General features: G+C 38.7%; 2 protein-coding genes and 1 non-coding gene across 4 annotated transcripts in view; all 3 read left to right on the top strand.

Annotated features, from left to right (window-relative positions):
• The window catches only part of MTPAP (mitochondrial poly(A) polymerase), a 38886-nt gene extending 29070 nt beyond the window's left edge, over nt 1-9816 (top strand). Inside the window, exons 7-9 of the mRNA XM_050805637.1 lie at nt 5177-5269; nt 5351-5424; nt 7380-9816. Of these exons, the coding sequence (XP_050661594.1) occupies nt 5177-5269; nt 5351-5424; nt 7380-7742 (530 nt within the window). The 3' untranslated portion in view covers nt 7743-9816. The remainder of the gene's footprint in view (nt 1-5176; nt 5270-5350; nt 5425-7379) is intronic.
• LOC126963361 (10 kDa heat shock protein, mitochondrial) overlaps nt 1-20617 on the top strand; it is a 328484-nt gene that overhangs the window by 222274 nt on the left and 85593 nt on the right. The window lies entirely within an intron of this gene.
• LOC126963434 (U6 spliceosomal RNA) lies at nt 20054-20158 on the top strand. The gene has a single exon (XR_007729074.1). It is a non-coding gene; the product is annotated as a U6 spliceosomal RNA (small nuclear RNA).

Here is a 20617-nt window from a genome sequence, read left to right as displayed (position 1 = left end):
CTTCACTTGACTAGCCTAAAGAAATAAAATAAAATGAAATGAAATAAAATAAAGCTAGATTTGATAGGTTAAGGGAAAACGGAAGTTTTCAGTGGGGTAGAGTGGTGGTCACTTATCTCACTTTTGAGATTAAAATAAAGGGCAGCATCAATATCTGTGCTCATTTCATCCCTTAGTGTCATTCAGTATTTACCGATTACTTCCTATGCATCAGGTATTATTGGAGCAGTGGGGATATGAACAGTGTTCCCAGATAACTCACAATCTAGTGGAGAGGTAAGCGATACATAAGATATGGGGCAGATCTTCACCATTAAACTACCTGTAAGTAGCACTTCCTTTTCCACTCCTGCTGTGTGCAGTGATGCTTAATGCTACTCTCATAGAAACCATCATGGGGAAAATCACGGAACTTTTGGAGTTCAGTAACTGAGCAACAGTAGAAGCTATAAAAAGAGAAGTGGAAGAAAGTTGAACTTGGTATAGACTACTCCTAAACATCTTGATTGCTCCCTTCAGTCTTACAAGTACTGGTACCCCTGCCCATGTCAAGGCCCTGTTGTCCTTTGCCTGTGAAGACTTATATTGTCTTTCTCCCTTATCTCCAGTTTGGTTCCCACTAATCTATTCTTAGTTAAGAGAGTGATTTTCACAAATACATATGATAGTATTATTCTTTTTTGCAGTCCTTCAGTAACTTTCTATTATCTTGTTTTAAAATGTCCACTAATTTTTAAAAATTTTGTTTATTATTTATTTGTTTATTTTAAGAAAGGGTCTTGCACGGTTGCCCAGGCTGGATTACAGTGGCACAATCTCAGCTCACTATAACCTTGACCTCCCAGGCTCAGGTAATCGCACTTCAGCCTACTGAGTAGCTGGGACTATAGGCATGCACCACCATACCTGGCTAGTTTTTAAATTTTTTGTGAAATGGGGTCTTGCCATGTTTCCCAGACTGGTCTTGAACTGGACTCAGGGGATCCTCCCACCTTGATCTCCCAAAGTGTTGGGATTACAGGCGTGAGCCACTGTGCTCCACTTTGTAGGCAGGCTGGAGTGCAGTGGTGCAATCTTGGCTCACTGGAACCTCTGCCTCCCAGGCATCCTCCCACCTCAGCCTCCTCAATAGCTGCGATATACAGGCTTGTGCCACCACTCACTCAGCTAATCTTTTAAAAAACTTTTTGTAGACATGGGGTCTCACTATATTGCCCAGGGTGGTCTCAAACTCCTAGGCTCAAGCAGTCCTTCTTGGCCTCCGAAAGTGCTGGGATTATAGGTGTGAGCCACCATGCCTAGCCTCCACTAATTATTTTAGGAAAAGAATATGATACGTGGACAAATTTTAAATGACCTATTGAGTTTTTAATTCCAAATCTACTTTAAAATACATTTAAATATGTTCACATCTTATAGCATCAAAACAGGCAAAACTAGCTTGGAATTCTTTAATATTTCACTTGAAACATCAAATTTGATTGTTTTTAAATTTTTGCAGTAGTTTTTAAATATGGTAAGAGAATTTTTCAGGCTAGTTTTTACAGTTGTGTCTCGGCATATAGCACATTGTAGATGCCTAATTGCCAATAAATGCCAAGCAAAATTTGATATATTTTTTGCCTTCCATCACAGATGGTTTTTGAAGTTGCTATAAAATAACTTGTCTTAGATTAATGAATATTAAGAATTGGGTGAAGATCATTTTGAGGAGAATTTATCAACATTTTCCTTATCCTTTTTTTTTTTCCCCAAAATCCATGGTTTTTATACTTTCTAATTTTGACCAGTAGTTCAACATTGATGGACATTAGACCTAAGGGAGAAAATAATTTTAAACTGTGAAACAATCAAAACCATCTTGAGTCTCGGTGTTTAATCATCTAAGTGACTTGAATCTTGTGTACAATCATTTCATTTCTTCTAAGCTGTACCTCTCATTTGATATACAAATAAAGTATCAATTTGTTCTTTTTTAAAAGAAAACAATATTTTGTTTGCTTCCTTGCTTGTTTATTAATAGAAGGCAGCATGAATTCCTAGAATACCTTCCAGAACTTCTAGGACTTTGTAAACTACTATTTAGAACCTAAGCTAAGATAAAGACCAAACTTTTTCACATTGTGTGCAGGGCCGTTTATCAGCTTCCTTTTCATCCTCTTCTCTTAGGTTGATTCCTGTGTACCAGTGGGGAGCGTTAGCCAATCTTGAACTCCTTGACGATGCTTGATGTTTTGTGCTTTTTTTCATTGCTCCATGCTTTTGCCTGAAATGGCCTTCTCCCAGCCTCCCCCTGGCTCTGGTTTTTTTTTTTTTTATGGAGAATCTCAAGATTAAGCCAGAAAAGACAGACAAACCCAGTACAGGATCTCATTTGTCAGGTCGTTTCTCGCCGTCCTCTCTGCCTCCCAGTGGGTAGTGCTTTGTTGGTTTCCAAGCCCGTGGTACACACCTGTATTGTAACAACTGTTAGATTGTTGTAGTTCTTTTATCTGCCTGCCTCAGCGTTGTCAAGCTTTTCTAGGGCTGGCTGTCTTTGCTTCATCTCTGCGTCTTCTGTTCCTGGCATAGTATTGGGTTCATAGTAAGAGTTCACTGTATAGATTTCAAAATGATTGGATAACATTTTAAAGTTGAGGGCTGTTTGTACTGGGCGAGATGGACCATGATGTTAACTTTCATATTTGGTTCCTCTTGAATTGCCCTGTTTCTTTGTGTTTTCTTGTAATCTCCACTGTGTTCTCTCATACATCTCTTTTTCTTGTGTTTTCCATGCTTTCTGACTTTGCTACTTTTGTTACATTTACTTCTGTGCTTAGTGCTTTCATTGAAGATTCGTTCCTGAAAAAAGACACAGCAGCTAAAAGAGCATCAATATATGTGACGTGACACTGCATCACAAAAAACATAAACTGTTAATTACTTGAAGTAGTAAAACATGTGCCTAGGTTCCTTAAAAATAGATCTAAGTAGAAATATATATATATACACACACACACACACACACATTTTATATAGTTCCTTCAACATATTATAAATTGTATAGTAGAGCACATAAAATGTGCTATTAAAATGTTAGAACCTAGACTAATTTTTGAGAAATTATGCAAGTAACCAGGGCTTGACAAAAAAATAACAAAAAACACAAAAAATGGGAGACAAATTTATAGGAGGCTTATTTATCTCTCTGGTGATTATAGGCATTTGAAATCAAATATCAGGGCTGGGCACGGAGGCTCACGCCTGTAATCCTAGCATTTTGGGAGGCCAAGGTGGGTGGATCACTTAAGGTCAGGAGTTTGAGACTAGCCTGGCCAACATGGTGAAACCCTGTCTCTACTAAAAATATAAAAATTAGCCAGGCGTGGTGGTGCTTGCCTGTAGTTCCGGCTACTTAGGAGGCTGGGGCAGGAGAATCACTTGAACCTGGGAGGCGGAGGTTGTAGTAAGCCAAGGTCACGCCACTGCACTTCAGCCTGGGTGACAGAGCCAGATTCCATCTCAAAAAAAAATTAAAATAAAAAATAAAATATCAGCAATCATTCAGATTATTGATTATATGCCTGCTATATGCTAGATGCTCGTTGCGGGCAGGTCGGTGGTGGGGAGTTAGGCAGTAATGAATAGGATAGTGGCCTTTGTAGTTCCAGACTGGGGCAGAGGAGTGGACAGCATACAGACAGTCAGAATGCAGTCAGATAAGTCAGATGGTGAATGGAACAAAAAGGATGGAGAACCAGTTTGAAATTATGAAATGCTCTCAGATAAGAAGTAGCCATTCATGAGATTTCTGAAAAGTGGGAATTTGCTCTTGTAAACAACATATTATCTATTGCAGATAGTGTGGGCCAGGGATTTCATGGTGGTTGTATATTTATGAAAATGATTACCTCTAAAGGTATAAATACTAGTAGAAGAGGTGAATGCCTGAGTCTAATGTGCTGTCATTGAGTTCGTTTTGCTTAATTACTGAATTCCAGTTACTCTAGAGTGCTACATTTTAGAAATTACCTGAAGCTTTTTTTGTTAGCATTCAGTTTGTGTCATGTATGAAAATGGTAAGAATGGAATTGGGTATGTAAATGAAGTATTGACTAGAGATAGTGCTGAAATTTGGTTTGGTGAAAGATGGGGAAACTCCCTATATTTTCATCTACTATTAGAAAACTGATTACCTCAAAAATTGATTAGGAATCATTGGGTTGTTGAAAGATAATAATTCTAGATTGCTAAATTAAATGTAATGTTAATTTCACTGTGGCATAACTAGTCTCAAATCTTTTTTTAAATTTAACTTAATTAAAAGAAGATAAAAAGATTTGAGATCAGTTATCCCATAGGGAAATTAATATCATTAAATCATAGACAAGAAATTGTAGATTAAATCATTATTAAATCATTCAATTGTAATTATTTAATCATTCATAAAATCTATGATTTAAATAAAGAATAGAGTAGAAATTTATTTACATTTATTTGTTTTGTTTTGTCTTTTGAGATGGAGTCTTGCTCTGTTGCCCAGGCTGTAGTGCAGTGGTGTGATCTCAGCTCATTGCAACCTCCGCCTCCTGGGTTCAAGAGATTCTCGTGCCTCAGCCTCTTCAGTAGCTAGGATTACAGGAGCATGCCACCATACCTGGCTAATTTTTGTATTTTTAGTAGAGACGGGGTTTCACCATGTTGACCATGCTGGTCTCGAACTCCTGACCTCAGGTGATCTGCCCGCCTCAACCTCCCAAAGTGCTGGGATTACAGGTGTGAGCCACTGCGCCCGGTCTTAAATTTGTTTAAATCATAGATTTTTATTCTGAGGTAGGAAATATCTTTGAAATATGTGAAATAGGCCAGGCGCATGGCTCATGCCTGTAATCCCAGCACTTTGGGAGATGAGGTGGGCGGATCACCTGAGGTCAGGAGTTCAAGACCAGCCTGGCCAACATGGTAAAACCCCATCCCTATTAAAAATACAAAAATGAGCTGGGCGTGGGGGCATGTGCCTGTAATCCCAGCTACCCGGGAGGCTGAGGCAGGAGAATTGCTGGAACCCGGGAGGCGGAGGCTGCAGTGAGCTGAGATCATACCACTGTACTCCAGCCTAGATGACAGAGCGAGACTCTGTCTCAGGCAAAAAAAAAAAAAAAAAAGGGAAATATGTGAAATGTTTTTTGTGTTTAAGATGCAGAAGATAAATGTATAATAGAAGGCAACAACTGCACATTTGTTCGTGACTTGAATAGAATTAAACCTTCAGGGAACACAGAAACATTAGGTAAGTGTCTTTCTGTTTACTTGATCCTTTTTGGATTGAAATAGGCTTTCCTCTAATTGTCCTTGTTTTATTTTCTTACAGAATTACTACTGAAGGAATTTTTTGAGTACTTCGGCAATTTTGCTTTCAATAAAAATTCCATAAATATTCGACAGGTAAATAATGTTTCACTAGTTATTAGTATCTGGTCTTCCACCGTAGTAATATTTAATTAACTGTTTTCAAAACACTCTAATGAATGTTATTTTATTTCTTTTCTATAGTAATTGCTAGTAACAAGGAGGTTGATGTCCAGAGAAGTTACATGATTTGACTAAGATCAGTCATCCCTTTATGCCAAAGAGCAAAAGCTAGCTCTTTAGCATCTGCCTTCTTATTATGCCATGGGACTTCTGTCCTCACTTAGTGTAATACTGTTTCCCTCACAATATGGAATACATTCCAGAAAGTTTCCTGAAAAATATTATTTACATACAGCTGTTTTTAAACTGGATTTGTGTCTATGGAATAAATTTAAGTCCCAAAGATAGATTTCAGTGATTCCCTCAATTTGAGCCCTTAGGGTTTAGGTTTGTTTTTTTTTTTTTAGAGCAAATGAACTTATGATTTGGATTCTTCTGAGCACCTGGGATGAAAGACATTTTTTCTTTTAAAAAAGAAACTCAGGCAGAAGCCTAGACAAAATTTGTTTACAAGTGGGAGATGACTTGGCATAGCCCTCTGTTTGAGTTTATTTTGTTTAGCATTTGGCTACTTGATTACAAATCTTACAAGATTGGCTTCATAAAACACAAACCCAGATATACTTTCTCCTTATTTCTTCACCTCTCTTTTCATCCTTCCCTCTTACCCTGCTCATGGACTCTGTTAAAATAAAAGATTGGGGAGAGGAGAAAGGATTCATTCAGAAAGCTTTGCAAATGCAATCTAGAAGGAAAAAGTCATAAGCATACAAAGTTTGTCACCCTTTTTGTACTCCAAAGCTCAGAGATACTAAGCATGAAATAAGTTAGGGAATAAATAGTTGCTGCTCACATTGGGGAATTTTGACCATTGGCTTTGTAATAGTTAATTAAGTAATATTTATGGTATCATTTGAAAGAGGAAAAGATATGTAGACTAATGGCTTATATTGGTCATATGATTCATAGCTTTAGCTTTTCTTTCTCTCTCTCTTTTTTTTTTTTTTTTTTTTTTTTTTTGAGGCAGAGTCTCACTCCATTGCCCAGACTGGAGTGCAGTGGCACGATCTTGGCTCACTGCAGCCTCTGCTTCCTGGGTTCAAGTGATTCTCCTGCCTCAGCCTCCTAAGTAGCTGGGATTACAGGCACGCGCCACCACACCTGGCTAAGTTTGTATTTTTAGTAGAAATGGGATTTCACCATGTTGGTCAGGCCTGTCTTGAACTACTGACCTCAGGTGTTCCACCTGCCTCCCTCGGCCTCCAAAATGCTTGGATTACAGGTGTCTTTTTTATTTCTGTGAGATACTATCTTATGTGGCAGAGCCCTGTTGTTGGATCTCTAGGAAGATAATGGAAACTTTTTAGTGTTTTAAATAAATAATGAATAATCCTTTGTTCCTGCTCTTTTTTCCTCATCTCATACTTGGGAAACATTAATTAATATATTTAATTTAAAGTTTCTAATTTTGTGTGTTTCTTTTTCTACCATAATAGGTATGCTTTTAGCAAGTCTCAGAAATAAATATGTCTTCATCTTACTTTCTGCCATTTTTAATCATTTTTTTCTCTTTTCATGCTCTACCTTGTCAGGTAAAAGTTATACTATTTTAAAAATGCTTTTGTCAGTTGACTTAGTCCAGATACCTCTTCTCTGAGCAATGACATCATCATCCATAGATGATAAGCCTAAGTTATTTCTCCAAAGAACACTCATAAAACTACAACTGGGAAAAGAAAACCACAAAAAATGAGAAGTACACACACCCAGCATGGATACATACTCAGTCCCCTGAAAAAGAAATTCTTTACTGTGTAAAGTTAATGCTGGTGTTTTATATGTTTTGACATTTTATTGAGTTAACGGTTTTTATATTTAAGCCCTTCATGTACAGTAACTCGTTTTTTCTTCTGTGTAATGATCTATAGGGAAGGGAGCAAAACAAACCTGACTCTTCTCCTCTGTACATTCAGAATCCATTTGAAACTGCTCTCAACATAAGCAAAAATGTAAGTCAAAGCCAGCTGCAAAAATTTGTAGATTTGGCCCAGGAAAGTGCCTGGGTTTTACAACAGAAAGATACAGACCGACTTTCCGTATCAAATAATCAGCCCTGGGGGCTGGCAGCCATATTGCTACCAACTGTTCCGAACAGAAGGTCCTTTACCAAGAAGAAAAGAAAAAGGTCTGCAAATGAAAGCGTCAAAAACTTGTTAGAATCTTTAAAAAGTAACAGAACAGCAAATTTCACAGAAACCAATGAGAAGAGAACAGTTAGTACTCAGACATGATGACTGCTACGTTATGTAAAGAACTGGGCTTATCCTATCAAACTGTCTGTGGACTACTTGGAAAAACTGGTTTGAAACTTTCACAGATCTCAGCTTTCATCTGATGTCACTTTTCATGATCTTCTCATTGGCCCCTCTTAACCTGGTCTGAAGTTCTGGGATATTTTCAGTCTGATCAGTCTGATACTCAGTGGCACTTTATTAAAACATCAGCTGTGGAGTGTGGCAGCGCACACCTATAGTCCCAGCTGCTCGGGAGGCTGAGGCAGGAGGATCTCTTGAGCCCAGGATTTTGAATCCATCGTGGACAACATAGCAAGATTCCTTCTCTAAAAAAAATGAAAATAAACATAAGCCACAAGGAACGGGTGAAAGATTATTGTAATGTGCTTTAACTACATAGGTAAACTATACTAAACAAATGCTAAAACTCAGTTTTAGGATGAAACCGTTGTTGATATCCACATCACTCCCTGTTTAGAAAACATTTAAAACGACTTTTAGTTATGTACAATACGTTGGCAGTGAATACATGAAGCTTCAAAATTTGGTAGTGCTCTTGAGTATGTATATTTGTATTTTTCAAGCGAAGTTCTCTTACATATACATTAAAGTGGGTTGATACTGATATCAAAAAATGTTTGTTTTTAGAACAGACATTTCGGTCAGTGCATTCTTAGGTATTCCACACCAAATATGATGACATCAATGGATTGCATTTTAAAAATATTGTTTGATTTTTCTGTTTTTAAAAATAAAATCCTGTTTCTAACTAAAATGTGACATTCCCAGTATTCCTTCACATCTCTTTTGAGAACTCCCCGCTTCCTGTAGGAAGTAGACATACTTGTCTCTCAGTATATGCAGAAAATTGGTTCCAGGACCATCCACGTACACCCAAATCTGCACACACTCCTTCAGTCCTGTGGAGCCCGTGCATGGGAGAATTCCACCTTGCGCATAAGCAGATTTTGCATCCGGTGAGAATACTGTATTTTCAATCCAAGTTTGGTTGGAAAAAATCTGTGTGTAAATGAACTTCGCAGTTCAAACCCATGTTGTTCAAGGGACAGCTATATGTTGAAATTTAATTTCCATTACATTCTCTGTGGAGTAACGGAGTTTCGCTCTTGTCGTCTAGGCCAGTATGCAGTGGCACAATCTCAGCTCACTACAACCTCTGCCTCCCGGATTAAAGTGATTCTCCTGCCTCAGCTGGGATTACAGGCACCCGCCACCACCCCCAGCATTTTAATTTTTGTAATTTCAGTAGAGATAGGGTTTCACCGTGTTAGCCAGGCTGGTCTCGAACTCCTGACCTCAGGTGATTGCCCACCTTGGCCTTCCAAAGTGTTGGGATTACAGGCGTGAGCCACCACACCTGGCCTCTGTGGAGTAACTTTCTATTTAAGAAGCAAGTAAGCCCCAGGCATAGTGGCGCACGCCTGTAGTCCCAGCTACTTGGGAGGCCGAGGCACAAGGACTGCTTGAACCTGGGAGGCAGAGGCTGCAGTGAGCTGAGATCACACCACTGTACTCCATCCTGGGCGACAAAGCGAGACTCTCTCAAAAAAAAAAAAGAAGTAGTATAGTGCTTAAAAACAGACTTGAGCCAGACTGGCTCCATGACAAGGTACTCAGTCTCCTGGGCCCCCCGTTTCATCTGTAAAATGGGGATCATGATCAGATCAACGTGAGGATTAAGCGAGGGATGTAGGAAAATGCTAGGTCAGAGCATTTTCCTGGCGTGAAGTAAATGTTACTTCTCTAACTGTTGCCTTTCGGTGTTTGTGGCATGTTATTACCTTTTTTGCTACTCAAAATTCAGATTTAGAGTTTATAGTACTTTAAAAAATTTTCCCATTTAGATTTTATGTCAGAAATTATAATGGGTTCTGCTTGGGATATTTTAAGAAACTCAGCATTGTTATGAAGCAAATGAATTCTGTGTCCTTGTGTCTGTGCTATTGGATTCCACATTTGACACCAGCAAACAAATATCAATGTTCTTCTGTACAGGCAATGTCTTTAAAAGCCATTTTTCATTTGTTCTTTATTTTGTTGGGCTAGAAATCCATATTGATTTAAAAAACTTAAAAAGCATTAACCACTTAAGGGTTTCTAAATGAATTTTTTTTTTTCTATTCACAGATATTTAGTCAGATATTTCCTTTTTTAGGTTGGTGCTAGGTATAAAATGGTTATTTAAGCACATAAAGTATGTGTATGTGTTAGCATTTTCTTTTCTTTTTGGTAATTTGTAGGACAACCTTGACACTAGGCTGTTTTACTTTTCAGAATCAGATTTAATTATGTGATTAACTTTAAATCTACAAAGACTTTTTTTTTGAGAGGGAATCTTGCTCTGTCACCCAGGCTAGAGTGCAGTGGTGCAATCTCGGCTCACTGCAACCTCCACCTCCTGGGTTCAAGCAATAATCCTGCTGCAGCCTCCCAAGTAACTGGGATTACATGTGCCTGCCACCATGCCCAGCTAATTTTTGTATGTTAGTAGAGATGGGGTTTCACCATGTTGGCCAGGCTGGTCTCGAATTCCTGACCTCAAGTGATCTACCTGTCTTAGCCTCTCAAAGTGCTGGGATTATAGGCGTGAGCCACTGCGCCCAGCCCATTGATGGTTTTTGTACAAAGGGATAATAAAAAAGCAATGCTTTTAGATGATTAATCTGTTGATACCTAGTAGTTTTAGATCATGGCTTTTTGTTGTTGTTGTTGTTTTTGAGATGGGGTCTCAGTTTGTTGCCCAGACTGCGCTGGACTGCAGTGGCACAATCTCAGTCTCACTGCCACCTCCACCTCCCAGACTCAAGCTATCCTCCCATCTCAGCCTGCTGCATAGCTGGGACTACAAGGGTGCACCACTACTCTCAGCTAATTTTTGTATTTTTTTGTAGAGACAGGGACAGGATTTCACCATGTTGCTCAGGCTGGTCTTGAACTCCTGGACTCAAGCAATCTGCTCACTTCAGCTTCCCAAAGTGCTAGGATTACAGGTGTGAGCCACCATGCCCAGCCATGATTCCTTTCTTTTGAAAATAATACATTTGGCCGGGCATAGTGGCTTACATCTGTAGTCCCAGCACTTTGGGAGTCCGAGGCGGGCAGATCATGAGGTCAGGAGTTCAAGACCAGCCAGGCCAACATGGTGAAACCCTATCTCTACTAAAAATACAAAAATTAGCCAGCTGTGGTGGCAGGTGTCTGTAGTCCCAGCTACTCAGGAGGCTGAGGGAGGAGAATTGCTTGAACCTGGGAGACAGAGGTTGCAGTGAACCGAGATCACGCCACTGTACTCCAGCTGGGGTGACAGAGCAAGACACCATGTCGGCAAAAAAAAAAAAAAAAAAAAACAAAACGAATTTGAGTACTTGAGTTACTTGAGTATAGGTTTTGTCATTAAGTTAGATAAAATTTGGCTGTTAAATTTTCCACAAAAAGCCAGAAGGTGACTGTCTCTCATATGCCTCAGAAGAGTCTTTCTCCTTAGTGTTTAATAAGAAAGTAAAGCTTAAGCAGTTTGAAGCTATCAGCAGGAAGTAACAGCTCATGGCTTACGTATGATTGTATGTAAAGCCTTATTATGAAAAATTCTTTACATATATACTTGGAAAGAAATGAAAACTTGACCAGAAATCACTTTTCATCTTGGTATGAGGTTGGAATATTTATTTTAAATACTTGAAAGACTTATTTGGGTTTCCACAATGAATTCAATTACTTGTGGATACAGATTCCAAAGAATATAAACATTACAATGTTCCTCTGGAATTCCCATGTAGCAACTCTCAGAAAGTATCTGCTGTGGATAGAATCTTTAATCTGTAGTATCTGTGATACAGGATATATCAAATCACAAATTACTTAAAAAGGTACTTTATCTTTTAAATGTAATTGCTCGTGTTTTATGTTATCTGTGTTGTGTATCCACGCCCTTTCAGTACTCAGTGGAGTCAAAGCTAGATTAAAAGCATTATTCATGTTTCTAGGGTGAATATATTGAAAAAATTTTCCCCCATCGCAGAGTTTCTAAGCTTCTAGAATGTGGTGCTAAGGCATATTTTAAAGAGAGTATTAAAAAGGTCTAACTTGGCTGGGCATGGTGGCTCACGCCTGTCATCCCTGCACTGTGGGAGGCCAAAGTGGGTGGATCAGTGGAGGTCAGGAGTTCAAGACAAGCCTGACCAACATGGTAAAACCCCGTTTCTACTAAAAATACAAAAAGTAACTGGGCGTGGTGGCGGGCACCTGTAATCCCAGCTACTCAGGAGGCTGAGGCAGGAGAATCACTTGAACCCGGGAGGTGGAGGTTGCAGTGAGCCGAGATTGTGCCACTGCGCTCCAGCCTGGGTGACATCGAGACTCCACCTCAAAAAAAAAGAGAAAAGAAAAACATTTAACTTGAAACTCTAGATACTATACTCTGATGAATACATGGCATGGGGAAAATACCTAATTTGGAACAGGCCAAGTCTAAATTAATGAAAAGTTGGCCAGGCCTAGTGCTCACTCCTGTAATCCCAGTACTTTGGGAGGCTGAGGTGGGCAGATCACTTGAGGTCAGGAGTTCAAGAGCAGCCTGGCCAACATGGTGAAACCCTGTCTCTTCTAAAAATACAAAAATTGGCTGGGCGTGGTGGCACACGCCTGTAATCCCAGCTACTCGGGAGGCTGAGGCAGGAGAATCATTTGAACCTGAGGGTCAGAGGTTGCAGTGAGCTGAGATGACTCCACTGCACTCCAGCTTGGGTGACAGAGTGAGACTCTGTCTCAAAAATAAATACATTTAATTATTAGAGAAAAAACTGTAGGTTATTTTTGCCTGGGTTTATTTTGAAGTGTGGCACATTGAAAAGTTACTGTAATGGATGCTATCAAATAAAATGGAGCAAACTATGAAAAGATTCCACATTAAGCCTACATCATGCTCCATGTCGCTGAGCATATGACATTTCTCTCTAGTTCTATCCTGTCTTGAAAACTGGAGTAAAAGGTGGGTTATGAAACTGGCTGATTAACAAGGAAAGCAAGCTCACTAATAATTGTGTGAAACTTTACTATGGAGAATTTTGAACACAGGCAAAAGTAAACAAAACCATAATGAACTTGGCACACATCCATCACCTCTTTCAACAATTCATGACAAATTGCCTTTAATTTATAACCCTATTAACTTACCACTTCTATATTATTTTAAGCAAATTCCATTCTGCCATTTCATCTGTAAATTTGTAATATTTCTAAAAGATAACTTTTGTTCTAATGTAATCACAAAATCATTGTCAGACCAAAATGAAACAAACAAAAACAGTAATTCTCTAATAAAATCATATTTGATTACTGTTCAAGCTCCCCATTGTCTTGTGGATATCACAATGGCTTTTTCCTAGTGCAGTTGTTTGAATCAGTATCCAATTAAAGTGCACATATTGTGATTGGATGGTCTGTTTCTTAACTCTCTTACACTCCAGGTTTCTACTTCATCTCTTTTTTCGCTTACAATTTATTGAAGATAGAGGATTGTCTTAGGGACCCGTTCTACAACATAGATTATGCTGATGATGTCAGCACATATGATTGTTCAACATTGTTCACATGAGCTGTTCAACATTACTTAATGACTTGAAAATATTTTTTATTAGTTTTAGAAAACAATTTTCAAATATTGCTTTGGCTACATTCGCTTTCGTTCCTCTGGGATTCCACTTAACATTTATTAGTTCTTTTTGCTTAATTCCCTAGGTCTCTTCTATATTTTCCTGTATTTTCTACTCTTGTGTCTCTCTCCATTCCAAGAATTTACTACTTTTTTTGTATGTTTGTTTGTTTTTGAGACAGGGTCTCGCTCTGTCGCCCAGGGTGGAGTGCAGTGGCGTGACCTCGGCTCACTGCAACCTCCTCCTCCGGGTTTCAAGCAGTTCTCCTGCCTCAGCCTCCTGAGTAGCTGGGATTACAGGTGCCCGCCACCACACCCAGCTAATTTTTGTATTTTTAGTAGAGATGGGGTGTCACCATGTTGGTCAGGCTGGTCTTGAACTCTTGACCTCAGGTGATCCACCTGCCTTGGCCTCCCAAAGTGCTGGGATTACAGGCATGAGCCACCGTGTTCGGCCAGAATTCTGACCTATATAACAGTTTATCAGTTTTTTTCATCTGTGTCTAATTTTAAAAATCCACTTACTGAATTCTCAATTTCAGTATTTTTTTTTTTCAGTTTGACACAGTTATTTTAAAGCCTGTGTCTGATAACTTGATCATGTGGTTCCCCTGTGGGTCTGTTTCTGCTTTTCATGATTTGACTTCTCTCCTGGTATACCTGGTGGTGGCAGTGGTGGCTTTGTATGTTGATATTGGCTGGGAGAAATAGTAGGAATTACTTCGAGGGAGGATGGTGTTTTCTCTTCCTTCAGAAAGGATTTACTTTTGTTTCTGGAAGGTGAGTAGGGGTATTTATGATCCTGGATCACTTTAATCCGGAAAGGGTTTGAGATTTTCTTTCTTTTTTTTTTTTTTTTTTTGAGACGGAGTCTGGCTCTGTCGCCCAGGCTGCAGTGTAGTGGCCGGATCTCAGCTCACTGCAAGCTCCGCCTCCCGGGTTTACGCCATTCTCCTGCCTCAGCCTCCCGAGTAGCTGGGACTACAGGCGCCGCCACCTCGCCCTGCTAGTTTTTTGTATTTTTTTTTTAGTAGAGACGGGGTTTCACCGTGTTAGCCAGGATGGTCTCGATCTCCTGACCTCGTGATCCGCCCGTCTCGGCCTCCCAAAGTGCTGGGATTACAGGCTTGAGCCACCGCCCCCGGCCGGGTTTGAGATTTTCAAGTTGGATTCAATTCCAGATTCTAGTTCGTCGTTACTCGCACTGTGTTGGGGAAGATCTCAGTCCAAAGCCTGGAGTGCTGACCAGGGCCCCTTTTCCTTGGTGGGCCCTGAAGTCCTTTTTGTCTCCTATCCCTGCAAGTCTTTTGAAACCTCTGCTCCGTCTGATCTACCTCATCAGCAGATGTCCCTCGGGGGAAGCAACCCCAAATACCAGGCTCACCTGTTTAAGTCTGTTCCTTCACAGTTTTGTAATTTTTCACTGCCTTGTTAGCATTCTGATGCTTTCAAGCAGCTGTTTTGTTTTTCCAAGCTTCTTTCTCTCTTTCTCTCTCTTCCTTCCTTTCTTTCCCTTCCTCCCTTCTTCCTTTCTTTCCCCTTCCTCCCTCCCTCCCTCTTTCTTTTCTTTTTCTTTATTCTTTCTCTTTCTTTCTGTTCTTTCTCTCTCTCTCTCTCTCTCTCTCTCTCTCTCTCTCTCTCCCCCCTTCCCCCAATCTCTCTCTCTCTCTCTCTCTCCAAGCAGCTGTTTTTGTTTTTCCAAGCTTCTTTCTCTCCCTTTTTCTTTCTATGTCTCCCTCCATCTTTTCTTTTTCTTTCCTTTTCCTTTTCTTTTCTTTTCTGTTGAGATGGAGACTCACTCTGTCAGCATGTACCACCACACCCAGCTAATTTTTTACATTTTTAGTGGAGACAGGGTTTCACCATGTTGGCCGAGTTGGTCTCAAACTCCCGACCTCAGGTGATCCACCTGCCTCAGCCTCCCAAAGTGCTGGGATTACAGGCGTGAGCCACCGCACCTGGCCTATTTTGCCAAGCTTTTCTGGTTGTTTTCATTCAGTGAGAGAGTTGATGGATATTACCTAGTCTGCCATTACTGGACATCATTCTTTTTGACTCCAGCTTCTAATCTTTATATATATTTTATCTTATAGGAATGTGTACTATTTAGTTTGCTTCCTTGTAAGAAGCTTTCAGATGTCTCACTTGCTGGTGCCTGTTCAATTAAGCTTTGGATAACAGTACAAAATTTGGCCAACATGAATGCCTAGTTCACCACTAATGAAAGCTGGGCACTGCAGATGTTCTGCTGTGCTTCAAAAATCAGAAGTTGCCAGCTTTTATATCTAGACTGTGATTTCCTCATAGAGGATTTTGTATATGCCAATTCAAAGTTTAAATTTGTGCCATGTGTGAATAAGTGCACAAAATGCCCAAATAAGAATGAGAAAAATATCTCCTTTTCCCATCCACATTGAGATACCTGAAACAGCTATGAAATACAGTTTTTCTTCCAGTTTTCCAAAATACTTATTTGGGTTGAGACCAAGAATGGAGCATTTTAGGCCAAAATGCTTTTTGAAAATTTTATGATTTATGACTTTAGAAAAAATCTCTTTTGGACTTTAAGCATGTTATTTTTAGGATGTCTTATTCATGAACAAAACAAATTTTTTACATAGGTGAAATAATTTAGGTGTTTGTATAAGTCAGTTATCTCTATAATATATGACTTTTATATTTGTGTTTTTCAGTTACACTCAGTAGCCCACATTTGTTTAGTAACAAAATTAACAAAAATTGCTGTCATTATTTTGAGTTAATTTTCAACTTGTATTTTTAATTTGCTAACTACATTCTAGCACTATTGTATTGTCAGAGACCTTAATTCAAGTCTTTAAATATTTAATAAAATTATGTTAAAAACTGAAATTATTTGATGTTTTAATTTTGATTGCTCTGGACAAAGACAGTATTTACATCTTGATGCTTCAGGATAAAAGTTGCGTTAAACAGTACTTGAATTTAAATGTGGTTTAAAATGTTTCTTAATTCTAAAGCTTTTTGTAGTTTCTATTTTCTAAGCAATATTAGCTATATTGGATCTTCTAGATGAAAGATTTGACTATGATTAAATATGTACAGTGCCATCCTGGAATAGATTTTATTCATAGATTAATAAAATATGTGCAGCATGATTTAGGAGAAAATATTTTAGGACATTAAATTTAGTTACATAAGCTACAGTCTGTTTCAAATTCTGTGCAACCAAAATCTGTTTTGCTTTAAAAAGAAAAAATGTTCAAATTTCACTGGGAAATGTAGAGTATTTGTTTTCCAAGACCATCAAAATTATACCCAATCATACTTTTAGGAAATTTTCAAAATATTAGATTTAGCTTTTCAACGTAATGATGATGATTATTGTTTAATTTTCTTACCTGCACTTACCAGTATTAAGAACACTCTGATTTCGTTACATGTTTCTTATAGTACCTCCTTGGTTCAAATGTAATTCTTTTCTGATATTGAATAAACTGTAATGTCACCTAGCACAATGCCTGGTATATATTTGGTAATCAATACACATTACTTTCTTTCCCTTATCATGTTCTTAGCTACTGATTTCTAAAGGTATTGAGAAATGGTCGCAAGAAAAATTTAGGAGCTCAACTTCCATTCTAAATCTTTAAACTTCTTTTTCTAAAAGAAAGATTCCAACTAACGCATGATATTTTAGGCGTAATTCTGTACCGACCTCTGAGACTTCTATCCTCAGGAGCACACACCCTGGAAAATCTCCCCGTGAGTGTGATTGCAATCTGAATTTGATGGAATAGTCATTCCCTTGACTGAGTTGCATTAGATTGCAAAGGTGATGGTATAATTATTCCTGTGATTGTATTATATAATATGACTCCTTCTTAGTAAGCTGGAGAGAGAAATTCCTGCTGGCTTTGAAGAAGTAAACTGCCATGTTTAAGAGGGCCATATGGCTAGGACCTGAGGGTGGCTTCTAAAAGTTGAGAGCAATTCCTGCTGACAGCCAACAAGAAGTCAGGGCTATTAGTCCCAGCCAAAAGGAGACTGTGAGAGCTTTATTCATAATAAGTTTGCCACCAAAATATATGTATTGTGAAAACCACCACTAAATTAACCCATTTATGCCTAATGTTCCATTATTGGGATGCTAAGCCTGTGGGAGTTATTTATATCCTGTTGAAGGTCATTGCCAAGGTCTGATTCCCCGCCCCTCCCCCCACCCCCAATTTGCAACCTTTGGCATAAATGGGTAAAGGCTAAAATGGGAAAAAGAATCATATCAACATTGCTGTTATTGGGTAGGTAGATTCAGGCAAGCCCACCGTCTGATCGGCAAAAGAACCATCAAAAAATGTGAGAGGGAGGCTGCCAAGATGGAAAAGGGCTCCTTCAAGTATGTCTGAGTCTTGTAAAAACTGAAAGCTGGATGTAAGCAAGGTTTCACCATTGCTAACCCCTGTGGAAATTGGAGCCACCAAGTATTATGTAACCATCATTGATGCTCCAAAACAGACTTTTAAAAAAGCATGATTATGGGCACATCAGAGAAACATTCTCTAGAGCTTCCATAGGAATACAGCTCTTCCAATACCCTGATTTTTAGGATTTCTGGGCTCCAGAATGGTAAGATAATGAATTTGTGGTATTTTAAGCCACTAAGTCTGTGAGAATTAGTGCAGCAATGGAGAAATAATGCACTAAACATCAGAAGAGCCTCTTAACATGGAAGAAACCAAAACAAAGTAACTCGAAGGACAGAAACTATACAAGAACAAGAGCCTCTCAAGGATGAAAACTTTTCCTATACTTAGAGAGACAATATACTTGCAAAAACAAGTGAATATATGCATCCACTAAAGAATAGAATCATACATATACATAGCAAACACTCAGAACAAAAAATTCTTGAAAAGTGAAATATAATAATGGAATTTTAAAATACAATATAAGGGCTGGTGAATAAAGTTAAGGAAATTTCCCCCAAGCAAAGATTAAAGAAAGATAATAGGAGAGAGAAAACAAGAAAGAAAAAGTAAGCAAATTAAAGGAGCAGAGCAGTAGGTCCAAAATCTGAATAACAGAGGAAATCATCAACAAAAAAATTTGCCGTAACTGAAGGATATGCACTGTCAACTTGACAACATTCACTGAGTAACCAGCACAATGTGTAAAAATAAACTCACACTAAAGCACATTACCATGAACTTTGATGGGTACAATTAGAAGATTCTATAGGTCTCCAGGAAGATGGGGGATGGGGAGAGAAGGAAAGATTATGTACAAAGAAACCAAGGGGCATATGAAAAGGAATATATCAGGAATCAAAATAGGTTTGATCTTTTTAACATCATCGTGGAGTAGCAAGATAATAGTCAGTGCCTTCAAAGTTCTGGTGGAGAAAGACTTCTAACCTGGAATTCTATACCTAGCCAAACTGTCATAAATTGATGGAGGAAAAAATATTCTTACAGAAGCACCCTTACTATTTCACTGAGGGGTGTCTTCCATCAAAATGAAAGAGCAAATCAAGAAAGAGGAAGATGGAATTCAGAGAAAAAAAGGAGGAAATTGAAGAGAATATCATATGATAGAAGATCTCTGAAATGCCCAAGGAACAGTCCTTGAAGTTCTTTTCTTTTTTTTCTTATTGATTTTTTTATTTTTACTATCCCCATGGATACCATGGATGAAGCTCTTTTCTATCAACAACAACTCACCATGAAATTATTACCTTTTTTCAAATGGAGTATAATTGGCATATCAGAAACTATGCATATCTAAAATGTACAATCGTATAAGTTCTGACGTGTACATCAATCACCAAAATCAAGATACTAAATATGTTCGTCACCTCCAAAGTTTTCATGATGCATCGTTGTATCCCTCCCTCTTCTTCTTTTCTGCCTCTGCTCCCTTCCCAACCCAGGCCCTAGGCAAGCACTTATCTGCTTTCTATAACCATAGATATTTGTATATTCTAAAAAATATTATAAGGGGAAGATACAGTATGTATTCTGTCTGACTTCTTTTAATCTGCTTAATTGAGTTTCATCCATGTTTTTGCATATATTGATAATTTTTTTTTTTTTTGAGACAGGGTCTCTGTTGCTTAGGCTGGAGTGTAGTGGCATAATAATGGCATAGTTCAATCTTTTATTGCCGAATATTGTTCCATTTTATTAATCATTTGGGTTGTTTCCAGTTTGGGGCTGTTATAAGTAAAACTTCTGTGACCGATCGTATACAAGTCTTTATATGAACATGTGCTTCCTTTTTCTTGGGCAAATGCCTAGGAGTGGAAGTAATGCATCACATAGTATATATATATTTGGCTTTTCAAAAAATTGTCAAATTGTTCTCCAAAGTGGTTTTAAATTTCACTTTCTTATGATATGTATATTAATAGTTCCACTTCTTCCTCACCTTCACCAACATTTAATATCGTCAGGCTTTTAAATTTTAGCCATTTAAAGATGTTATAGTCACTCTTTATAAGAAGGATGGACCCTCACCCAGAATTTGTTTCAGATTCCAATATTGATAATGCCACGCTCACACACAGACACACACCCCAAAAGATGTGAAAGGACTTGTTACATAATGAGTCTCTGAGAAGATCAGGGAAGGCTTCCCAGCTGGTTTGAAAATGGTTTGAGTGCTCGCTTCTGCAGCACATGTACTAAAATTGGAGTGATACAGAGAAGATTAGTATAGACCTGCACAAGATGACAGGCAAATTCGTGAAGTATTCCATATTTTAAAAAACGAAAATAAAAAGAAAATGGCTTGAGAGGCTGGGTGCAATAGCTCGGGCCTGTAATCCAAGCACTTTGGGAGGCCAAGGCAAGCAGATTGCTTGGGCCCAGGAGTTCGAGACCACCTTCGGTAACAGTGAGACCCTGTCTCCACAAATAATAATTTATGTGGTTTTTGTTTTGTTTTGTTTTGTTTTGTTTGAGACAGGGTCTTGCTCTGTCGCCCAGGCTGGAGTGCAGTGGCACGATCAGGGCTCACTGCAGCCTCGAATTCCTTGGCTCAAGCAATCCTTCTGCCTCAGCCCCCCAAGTACCCCTAAGTAGCTGGCACTATGGGCACACACAACCATGCCTGGCTAATTTTTCTGAATTTTAATAGAGATGGGGTTTTGCTATGTTGTCCAGGCTGGTTTTGAACACCTGAGCCGAAATGATCCTCCTGCCTCAGCCTCCCAAAGTGCTGG

This window comes from Macaca thibetana, chromosome 9 (genome assembly GCF_024542745.1).
Source record: "Macaca thibetana thibetana isolate TM-01 chromosome 9, ASM2454274v1, whole genome shotgun sequence".
Lineage (NCBI taxonomy): Eukaryota > Metazoa > Chordata > Mammalia > Primates > Cercopithecidae > Macaca > Macaca thibetana.
This window is presented reverse-complemented; position numbering and strand designations above follow the sequence as displayed.